This window comes from Zonotrichia leucophrys, chromosome 23 (genome assembly GCF_028769735.1).
Source record: "Zonotrichia leucophrys gambelii isolate GWCS_2022_RI chromosome 23, RI_Zleu_2.0, whole genome shotgun sequence".
Classification (NCBI taxonomy): domain Eukaryota; kingdom Metazoa; phylum Chordata; class Aves; order Passeriformes; family Passerellidae; genus Zonotrichia; species Zonotrichia leucophrys.
Genome location: NC_088192.1, coordinates 4,317,918 through 4,329,031, shown reverse-complemented (window position 1 = coordinate 4,329,031; position 11,114 = coordinate 4,317,918). Strand labels below are relative to the sequence as shown.

Here is an 11,114-nt window from a genome sequence, read left to right as displayed (position 1 = left end):
AGAAGGAGTCAGAACTCTTCAGTTCTCATTCTCAAAGTTGTTTATTGCTTCTTATCTATAAAATTCTTTCTCCTGACATGATGAGGTCCATTCAGCAGGACAGACAGAGGCACTCTGGTGTTATCTTTTTATACTAGAAACCACATGTACAATATTTACAATTACTTCCCAATACCTATCACCTATGTTAGACAGGGAGCTTCTACTCTAACCAATCTAAAAGTGCCACCATCACAGAAGAAGAAGAAGAAGAAGAAGAAGAAGAAGAAGAAGAAGAAGAAAGGCTGGATACGCCCAGATTCCTCCATCTTGCCCCCTGAATCCCCGTTCTAAAAACCCCAGAATTCCACATTTTCACCCTGTGATGGTGATTAATTCACTATCATTTTATTCAAACTCTTGTGGCTTGTAACTCCTCACACAAAGCTGGTAATTGTTTCCAGCCCTTGGGGTGATGTTAGTTTTTTATACTATGAACTACCTGTACTTTATTTACAATAATTTTCCAATACCTATCACCTATGTTAGTTTGTCTCTACTCTAAACCTATCTAAAAGTGTCACCATTACAGCAGAAGACAGAGGCGAAGAAGAAGAAGGAGAAAGGCTGGATACGCCCAGATTCCTCCATCTTCCCTCCTGAACCCCCATTCTAAAAACCCCAAAAATCTATTTTTCACCCTGTAATAAATTCACTATCATTCTGCTTAAACTTTCATGGCTTGTAATTCTTCATATAAAGTTGATAATTGTTTTTTCCAAGGGCTAAATCAAAGGCACACAGGGGTCTGGGGCTCTGTGCCAAGGTCTCTGAGCCCCCTGGGCAGGGGCTGGAGCGCTCCAGGGCATTCAGAGGAATTTCCTGGGTTCCGACAGAGCGGATCTGGGAGAGAGTGAAGGTGGAGCAAAGGGGAATTTGCTGGCATTTCCAGGGCTCACTGGGCTGTTCAGTGGGGCTGGGGCACGCTGTCCCTGCAGGGCTGGGTGTGGAACTGCTGTGCCTGCAGGGGAAGGGCTGCGGGAGAGCTCTGGGTGCCCCTGTGTGCCTGCCAGTGGTGTGGAGAAGGCCGGGGAGCAGCAGAGTGCTGAGCTGCCTGCTACACCCAATCAAGCCCTGATCGTTTCTATCGCGAAGATAAACTGGCCATTGTTGCCAAAAATAAATGTTAGTGTTCCAAATCCACACTTCAATAGCACCAGCTCATTAGAGATGCATATCATTTGGCTCCAGTCCCACACCTTCTAGCTCGTTATAAATATGCAGTTGCTGCTGGCTCTACCCCAATCATCTCTGCAATCAGAGCTTTTAATTAGGTTAATTAAATTGTATCAAACCTCGCAGGGACGCAGTTCACTGATGCTGATGAGGCAGCCAAAACAGACCTTAACTCCAGCTCTAATGAAGGCCCTGCTGCAGCTAATAACAATGCATAATAAATTAGTGCTTCCCTAGAAAGGTGCACCGGGGCTTGTGTTTCAGTAAATGATGATCTGCATGCACTAATTCACTATTGCAGGCTCCAGCTCTGCCAAGGCAGGGACATCCTGGGAATAGTTCTCACTAAATCATGGGCTCTTGCCTGCTTGGAGCAACTCTGCTCACCTGGGCTCTCTCCAGGCACTAACGGCTGCAGGTCCACGACTGTGAGACAGCAAAGCAAATATTTGCTGCTTTCACCTCACCCAGCCCTGGCTTCACTATGGATGCCTGGCAGCTCCCAACAGAAGCAGCAGCAGCAGATAGTTATTCATTTGAAAGCTTCTGTGGTGGAATTTGGAGAGGAATGGTTTGTTAGGAGGGAAATGGGTGGCTGTGTCCAGGTGTGGCACTGCCCAGGCTCTCCCCAGATATCACCTGTGTTGCTCCTAATCAGGAGGGGAAAGGTCCAAGTGGCCAAGGAGCTGTGGAGCAGAGAGGTTCAGGGCAGCCATGCTGAGCAGCAATTAGTCATTCCTGATTTACATTCTGCTCTTTCAACTCCCTGCTGTGAAGCTGCTCAGGCTTGAGCGGAGGAACTTCACCACCCTTTTCTCCTTGGTGCCCTTGGGCAAGGCACCTCAGCTGAACCTGGCTGCAGGATGCTGGGGAGCAGCAGGGCCAGGGCAGCCAGTCCTGCAGCTGGAGACACCTGCACCAGCCCCACACAGCGCCCTGGGCTGGCAGCACCTGGGGGTGAGCAGTGGCATCACCCAGAGGTGTGGGGAGAGCAGGTGGTGACACCCAGGGCAGCGCTGTGAGCAGGGGCACGGGGGGCACCAAGCTCTCCTGTGTTCAAAGAGCACAACCTGGGGGGCTCCAGAGGTGCTGGGGGTCCCTCTGGCTGCCACAGCACAGGGACACTGATGGAGACCCACCACACTGAGGGACACCCACCCCACTGATGGATACCCCAGTGGCTGTCCTGGGGGGAGCCAGAGGTGTTGGGGGTCCCACTGCCTGCCACAGCACAGGGCCACTGATGGACACTCTACTGATGGACACCCCACCTCACTGGTGGACACCCACCCCAATAATGGACTCCCATCCCACTGAGGGACACCCATCCCATTAATGGACACCCCACCCCACTGATGGATACCCCTCTGATGGACACCCATCTCACTGATGGACACTCACCCCACTGATGGATGGACACCCCACCTCACTGATGGACACCCACCCCACTGATGGACACCCCAGTGATGGACACCCACCCCAACGATGGACACCCTACTGAAGGGCACCCCACCCCACTGACAGACACCCACCCCAGTGCCTGTCCTGGAGGATCCAGAGCCTCCCCAGCCAAACCAGCTCCTGTTCCCCTGCCCCACTGTGCTCTCCACTCTGGTTCAGGCTCAGAAAATGGAGCCTTCAACAGAGAAGCCCAAGGGCTGCTGATGGTTCTCCTGCCAGTAAAATATATTGTTGCAGCTGCCTGGAGATTATCCTGCAAGTGTAGCCTGCTATTAACTTTTATAGACAGTCATTATCAATTGAGTTCTTCAGGAGTTGAAAAAGGAATTACACAAATTGTTATATGGCACAATATTATTGAGTCACCTAAAACCTGAGCTGTGAATCTGGGGAATTTTGATATCTGTATCTTTCAAGCTGCAGGGAATCTCCTTGCTAAAGAACCTGTTGGTTCAGCTTTTGATGCTATAATTATCACAAACAAAAAATAGCTGTGGGCATTTTCTCTCTGTCCTTCCCCATGAGGGCCCAGCTAGAGGATGGCAGATCCCACTCCTGTCTCAGTTTAAATCCTGTGCTGTGGGCTTTGGATTCAGTTATAAGGCACTGGCTCTTTCCAGATCCTTGCAGAAACATTTCAGTGCTTTAGTGTGAGGATACCAAGCTAAAAGCCTTGGGAGTCAAAGAGCAAAGTCTTTGGAAGGTGTGGAGTTTTTCCTGGATGCCACTGGGAATTCTGCAGGAGCAGGTGTGACTCAGCCCTGTCTGCTAACATAGAAGTTCAGAGATCAGCACCTGCCAAATCCTTCACCATTGCAGGCAGGAGGAGGTGAAAAATGTTTGTGCACAAGAGCTGGCACCTCCTTTAGTCTGTTCTTGCCACAAGATGATAAACCACCCCACAGCTTATGGGGTTTGTGGCCCAGCACGAAGCCTGCTCAATGTGAGCACCACAGATCTAACACTGCTCTGGTTTCCCTTTGTTAACATTCACGGCTTCCCAGGGAAAGGTAAATCACAACAGGCACAACTCTTGCTACCCAGAGCCAGACTGTGATCACAGACTGTGTGTCCTGGCTGGCAGCTCAGCTCCCAGGTGCCAGGGGACACCACCACGCCCAGGACAAGCAGCGTGGCCAGTGCCTGCTCAGAGAAAGCCTCACAGCTGCCTGGTGCATCCCATAAAAACTGGGAATTTTCTTCCAGGGAATAGGACTTGTGCCCATTCCAGCACTGGCTCTGCAGTGGGGCAGGGGTGGACAGGCAGTTTCTGGACCTGGCCAGGTCGCTGCTTTTCAATCCTGCTCCAGGATTCCTTGAAGCTCTCCCGGCAGAACTGAGGCTTTTCTCTCCCATCCTTCGCAGCAACGCTCTACACGCAGGTAAAATTAATCAAGTGCAAGGATTAAATATTTATTTATTTAACCCTTAGTCTAAAAGAGCTTTCCCTGCCATCCAGCGGGCCCCGGTGCGCGGCGACACCGCGGGAACGGAACCGAGCCCGGGACGGGCCCCGGGCCCCGGCCCCGCCGCGCGGCGCTGCTGCCCCCTGCGGGCCGCGCCCGGCACTGCGGCTGCTGCGCGCTCGGCCCAGCGGCGGCGGGGCTGGGGCTCGAGAGAACCGAACCGAGCCGGACCGGACCGAACCGAGCCGTGCTAACAAGCCGGCTTTGTTTTACTTTTGCTCAAGAGAACCGAACCGAACCGTCCTCACACGCGGGACTTTGCTTTCCTTTCGCTTGAGCACACCAGACCTTTCTCACACACAGGACTTTATTTTCCTTTGGCTCTAGTAAACCAAACCAAACCAAACCAAGCCAAACCAAACCATTTTCACACACAGGACTTTGTTTTCCTGTTCAGTTTCTAGCAAACTGAACCATTCTCACATGCAGGATTTAGTTTTCCTTTCACTCAAGCGAACCAAACAAACCAAACCATTCTCACACACAGGACTTTGGTTCGGTTCAGTTTGCTAGGAACTGAACAGGAAAACATTCTCACACACAGGACTTTGTTTTCCTTTTGCTCAAGCAAACCAAACTGAACCAAACGAAACCATTCTCACATGCTGGCTTTGCTTACCTGTTTGGTTCCTAGCAAACCAAACCATTCTCACACACAGGACTTCATTTTCTTTTCACTCAAGCGAACCAAAGTGAACCAAACTGAACCATTCTCACACACAAGGTTTTGTTCACACAAGGTTTTGTTTTCCTTTTGCTCAAGAGAACCAAACTGAACCAAACCAAACCATTCTCACATGCTGGCTTTGCTTTCCTATTTGGGTCCTAGCAAACCAAACCAAACCAAACCAAACCCATTCTCACACACAGGACTTCGTTTTCTTTTTGCTCAAGAGAACCAAATTGAACCAAACCAAACCATTCTCACATGCTGGCTTTGTTTTCCTTTCACTCAAGCAAACCAAACTGAACCAAATCAAACCATTCTTACACACTGACTTTGTTTCCTTTTTGCTTGAGCACTTCAGACCAAACCAAACCGAACCGAACCATTCTCACACACAGGACTTTGTTTTCCCCTCCTGCTCACCCAGCCCTCACAGAATCACAGACTCCAAGCTCTGCAGAACTCCGTGGATGCTCCCCTGAAAAATTCTCCTGTTCTGGCAGGAACAGCGTCTGAAGCTGCATTTCAGCAGGTAAAAACATCATGTTTCATCACCAAGCTGCTGGAAAAGCTCCAAAGTAGGTAGGGCCTGAGAAGAGCATCTTTTTTTTCTCCCCCCCTTGCAGACCATGTGCTTATTGCTGGCAGGGACAGGAGATGGAGAGATAAGCAAAGGAATGTTCACACGGAGGCTCCTCTGAACGTGCCTGGGCTGCTCAGGACACTCAGGATGTGCCTGCACATCCCCCAGCCCTGGCAGTGCAAGGGCCCAAGGAAAAGCCAGAGGACAAACTCCTGTCCCACACTTGGTGCTGTGTTTCTCCCCTTACACAGAATTTTGGCACTGCTTCAGTTTGAACTGAAGCAGCTCTGGAGGAAAAGCACACAGGGGAATGGTGCAAATAGGAAATGAGAGGCATTGGGGGAAATAACTAGAGTAATTCACCTTTAAGCTGCTTGAAAAGGCAGCTGAAAAAGCTGAGCTCCACTCTCATGGGCTTGGCCAGGTCCTGCTCAGCCCCAGAGACAACAATCCCCAAGTCCTTGTCCCTTAACCCACCCCAAAGTTCCACTGTGACCTCAACTGCTCACTGATTGATTATGCTGCATCTCACCAGGACACTGAGGCAAATCCCAAGGCTTCACACCATAAATATCAAAAGAACAAACTCTGATTTATTAATCAATTAATCAGAACAAACACACAGATGGCTACCACTGTCCCACAGTGATTTGTTTCAACAAAGTGCTGAGCTGCAGTCAAAAGGAGGCTGCACCAGCCCTTCTCCAAGGGAGATGGCTCCTCCTTCCTGAGCAGAGACTGTAACAATTATCCCATGAAATGGCTAACGTTTCCTCTGAAACTTGAATTTGTAAATAGCTGGTCCAGTCGTTGTTTCTTTCTTCACCTTTACTTTATGAGTTTTGTCCTGGAAAAAAAAGGAACAAGTAGAAATATTTGCTGCCATGCATGGAGAAAAACCCCCACCCACACAAATCAGAGTCCTTGTCTGGGACTAACCATAAAAGAAAAATGGTCACTAAATTATAATTTTATCTGCTCTTTTCCCCTTCAGGCTGTCAGGGACAATCTGCTTTGCTCACAAGCACCAGAGAACAGGAGTCCCATTGAGACAAGTAATTTCTGTGGTCATCTGGATTTTTAAGACCTTCTCATAACTTACAGAAATGGTTCCCTGCTTCTGACTCCTAGTGGCACTACTCTGGCCTCCTTGTGAGCACCATTTTACAGCTGAGTCTTTGTCCTTGCTGACAAGCAGATATAATTTACTGAAATGCTTCATCTCCTTGCTTTTTTCATATTAAAGAGGATTACTTATCTTTAGGAGTTATCTGCAGGTGTCACTACAAAACCAGAATGAAGAAACAAACACAACACACACAATACCAGACCTAATGAGCTGAACAGAACAGATCTGGAGAAGCAGAAGCAAATCCCTCACCAGAAGATCCTTGCGTGTCTGGATTTTCTGGGAGATGACAAACATGGCCTTCTCCCTCTCGATGCGCTGCCTCAGGAGGTCATACTGGTTCTTCCTCTGCTGGGCTAATTTCTGGAAACAAAGAAAAAAAGCTTCTTTTAATACAGAGATGAACAAGACACTGTGGTCTAAATCCTGTGAATTTCAATGTCAAATGCAAGAAAACATTTGACTCCCTAATGGAAATCTAGAAGAGGGAAAACAAAAAAACAAAATGAGAGACCAGAGACCAATTCCTGAAGTGCTCAGAGCCTGCAGAGGCCTCTCAAAATGCAACTTGTTGGGTCAAGTTTGCCTAATGAGAGTGGATAGCTTTCCCAGCACAGGAACAGTATTACTGCAGGTGTGATTTAAGTAATTAAATTAAGGAGAACAGATCCCAACATGCTTAAAATATGACTCAGACATTTAGGAGAAAACTAGTCAGCCCACGACTCGTCCAACTGCTTTACTGACAAGTCAAACTGAGACAGCTGGCAGGAGGAAAGGGACCACAGGGTGTTTATTATCTGACATCTGAGTCAGAAAAAACAGGTTAAAAATTTACCAGTCGGCAGTTTTAAAACAACTATTTTTATCTTAGACACAACTGACTGGTACTCAGAGGACTTTCCAACAGATCTGAATTACCTGAGCAGAATCTGCAGCTGTAAAGCCAAGTGTAGCTACTTCTGTGACACTAAAACATCCGAATCAAAGCTGATTGCTAAAGCAATTCATGCTGAAGAATCATGAAACAGTTCAAATTAGGAAAGCCAGGAAGTGAGACTATTGCTTAAATGGCTTTAGGAAGGAAAGCAAGGAGACAAATCTCAAGTGACTTTGGGCTCAGAACCAAATTGAAAAATGCTGTAAGATCAGGAACACTGTGACAGAGACATCTGTGTTGGAGTAAGCTTCTTCCCATTTACCTGTTTCTTCCTATTTACCTAATTCTTATTATTTACCTAATTCAGGGGTGCAAGGGGTTTTGTGGAAGTGTGAGGGGTGACAACAGTGGCTGCTGAAAACTGCAGCAGTCTGATGAAAAGACAGTCCAAGATAGTCACAGAGGTATATGTTCCTTTATAGAGGAGAAATATCTCAGTTTTGCAGGGACATCACTCTTTTCTGGCCTGTATATCACAACTTATGGTGGTCTCCCATGATGAACTAAGATGCAGTGAAAGAGTAATCTGTGTTAGTCCAGGAGATGTGACTGCAGGCTCCTGGCACTCATTTGTGATTCAGTCACATCCACTACTGCCTTGTGTCACCAATAAAAGTTTGAAGAACACACTTTTGTTCACCTCCACAGTGGTGCAATCAATCCTTTTTAGTGCTTGTCATATAAAAGATGTAGAACATGAAGAAGTGTGTAGCACAACCAGCAGTACCTTTAGGTGGGCAGGATCAGTAGGTCCCTTCACTGCCTCTCTCTGCAGAGTTGCAATGGTTGGTCTGTTGTACACTCTATCCACCAGCTCAGGAACAGTGTCCAGGTGAGCAGCAAGGTCAAACTCCCGAACTATTCATGAAAAAAAAACAGGAATAAACTCCCATGGACTCCTTCAATAAGCAAATCTTCCAAACACATTGCTACAGCCAGCCACACAGCTCCTGCAGAAGTGATGCCTCAGCTAGTAACCAAGAGGGGTTTCTAGAGCAGCTGCATTTTTATTGCTAACAGATAAAAGTGTATTTCTTTTATGAACAGGTGACAGAACAAGTTCAGGGCTCACCTTCCCGCTCCGTGTCCACGAAGAAGAGGTGCTGGCCCGCGGCGCTCCCCGCGGCGTCCAGCAGGTGGAGCTCTGCCTTCAGGCGCTCGATTTTCTGCGGAAAGTGCAAGTTTGGCCAAATTCGGAATGAGTGAAATCAAGTCTCTCCCTTCAAGAGGACATTTCTGTCTGTTCCTCGGGGTTACAAATAGCTGAACTGCCCCTTCCTTTCTTCATCTCTGAAAACACATCTAGTGTATATTTATGTCTTCACAACCTTTCCAGACAGAGGGTCATGGTGATTCCTGCAGTTTCCCAGGCACACATCCACATGCAAAACTGAGCCCTCTGTTTGGCAAAGGGGAATGATTGCCATGGAACCACCAGCAAAAGCATGAAGGAAAATTTAAAGCTGGCTTTGATTTTTTTATCCCTACTGAGAATTTGATGCTGTTGTGTGAATCAACGTCAAAGCATGCAACATCTTCAGAAGAGAATTGTATTTTTGTGGATTGTCAGGCTACCATATTCCAAAAACCCACTCCAGATTATTCTGCTCAGCTCAGAAACCTTCTCATAGTCTGAGTTAGTTCTCTCACAGTTCTCTCAAGTAAAAGAAGTGTTTTCCCCTGTATCAGCACTGGTGAGGCTGCACCTTGAGTGTTCTGTCTAGTTCTGGGCCCCTCAGTTTAGGAAGGACATTGAGAGGCTCAAATGTGTGCAGAGAAGAGCAGCAAGGCTGGTGAAGGGTCTGGAACATAAATCCTACAGAGAATGGCTGTGGGAGCTGCCATTCTTCATAGGATGAAGAATTCATTCTTCATTCCATGAGGAATTTTTAGCCTGAAGAAAAGGAGGCTCAGGGGAGATCTGATCACTCTACAACTCCCTGAAAGGTGGCTGTAGCCAGGTGAGGGTTGGTCTGCTCTCCCAGGCAACCACTGACAGATCCAGAGGAGCTTAAGCTGTGCCAGAGGAGGTTTAGGCTGGACACTAGGGAAAAAATCTCTAGGCACTGGAATGAGCTACCCAGGGAGGTGGGGGAGTCACCACCCTGGAGGTGCTTAAAAAATACTGGATGTGATGCTCCGTGCCATGGTTTGGTTTTCAAGGTGGTGTTAGGTCATAGGTTGAACTTGATGATCTCAAAGGTCTTTTTCAACACAGCACCAATAAGAACAACACAGTAAAAAACAATTCTGAGCAAACTAGAAAACACTAAAAATGCGAGTTATTACCTTGGCTTCTGCAACTCTTTTCATTTCTACGTATTTAATATCCTGTGTCCTCATCAGTTTCATCTGCTCCGGGGTAATTTCATCCTTTGGCTGCTTTATTACATGGACTCCATCCTACAAGCAGACAAACACAGCACTTACAGACAGCCCATCCCACCTGGAGAGCACTGTGGGGCCTGCTAACAGCACAACTTTTGTCCTCTGTCCTTCATTTTCTTCAAAGCCTTCTACAGGAACAAAACTAATTTTTCTCATTTACCTATTAAGTCATAAATTTAAATCAAAACAAGGTAGGGGGAAAAAATGTTACTTGGAGCAACAAAGTGTAATCCTGCTTGAAGGCAGGGGAGGTTCTCACCTTGACCTCTGAACGTATCATTTTGAAGTAGAACTCATCGGGGTTCTTGTCCAGAGCTTTCTTCTGCAGCGCCCTGAGAGCATTTTGCTTTTTGTGGTAGTCACTGGGGAGGAAAAAAACAACAATCACGAGTTGTTCAGCAGCTTCTCTGTGTTCATCTCTGCTGGAGCATCGAGTCTTTCCCAGGGAGGCTCAGAGCTCGGAGACAGCCTGTCCCTGTTGCTGTCCCTGTTCCAGGAATTCGGGCAGGACAAGGTCCTGCAAAAGCACAGCCATGGCAGGGGCGGTAGTGTGGTATCACACCTGTTTAAAATCACTTAATAGTAAAATAATGTGCTTACTAGCAGCATATAACCCCAAAGAAGGTGCAGTTTTAGGCTACTCAAATCCTTGTTCTTACAATACTCTGGTACTATTCTAGAGAAAGGCAGACTTGGTATCATCCCAACTCAAAGGCATCAGCGACCTCACAAGGAGCCAGTTGGAGCCAGTGTAACAACCTGGCCAAGCAGGATGGGTTCTGTATTCCCCAGGGGGAACCCTCTGGACGGGGGGACACCCACCCAGCGCCGCCCGCCCCCGGGGGCCGCACTCACCGGGCACGGAGCCGGTAATCCTTCTTCTTCTCCAGCAAGCCCAGCTTCGTCCGGGCGGCGGGCTACGGGAGAGACGGGAAGAGAGCGTGATGGGGAGAGGGAGAGACGGGGAGCGACCGCGGAGGGCCCGGAGCGGAGGGCCCGGCGGGAAGGGAGCACGGAGGGCTCGGCTAGGGGCCCGGCCCGGCTCGGCTCGGCTCACATACCTGAGCCCGCTCGCGGTGCGGGCGCTGCCGCGCCTTGGCGGCTTTCCTGAAGGCGGCCGACATGGCTGCGATGGCTGCTCCGAACGCCGGGCCTGGGAACGCGCGTCCACACGCGGGGCGCGCGCCGGAACAGGCGGGGCCCGGGGTCAGCGGTCAGAGGCCGCGCGCGCCCCCGCCAGGAGGCGCCGTGTCCATGGCGACGGC

At 48.7% G+C, this 11,114-nt stretch overlaps 1 protein-coding gene across 1 annotated transcript; it reads right to left on the bottom strand.

The window, feature by feature from the left end:
* Nucleotides 1–5,963: 5,963 nt before the first annotated feature.
* Nucleotides 5,964–11,065, bottom strand: UTP11 (UTP11 small subunit processome component). The gene is made up of 8 exons (XM_064731584.1): nucleotides 10,911–11,065; nucleotides 10,705–10,766; nucleotides 10,109–10,211; nucleotides 9,751–9,864; nucleotides 8,534–8,627; nucleotides 8,189–8,319; nucleotides 6,774–6,884; nucleotides 5,964–6,239 (listed from the first exon to the last, which is right to left on the bottom strand). The coding sequence occupies exons 1-8, from the start codon at nucleotides 10,971–10,973 to the stop codon at nucleotides 6,156–6,158; spliced, it is 762 nt and encodes a 253-aa protein (XP_064587654.1). The 5' UTR covers nucleotides 10,974–11,065; the 3' UTR covers nucleotides 5,964–6,155.
* Between the last annotated feature and the right edge of the window lie 49 nt (nucleotides 11,066–11,114).

Coding starts and splice junctions, on each gene's coding strand:
- UTP11 (XM_064731584.1), bottom strand. CDS start 10,973: ATGTCGGCCGCCTTCAGGAAAGCCGCCAAGGCGCGGCAGCGCCCGCAC. Junction 9,865..10,108: donor TGATACGTTCAGAGGTCAAG/GTGAGAACCTCC, acceptor GTCTGCTTGTAG/GATGGAGTCCATGTAATAAA. Junction 6,885..8,188: donor CTGATCCTGCCCACCTAAAG/GTACTGCTGGTT, acceptor CTTTGTTTCCAG/AAATTAGCCCAGCAGAGGAA.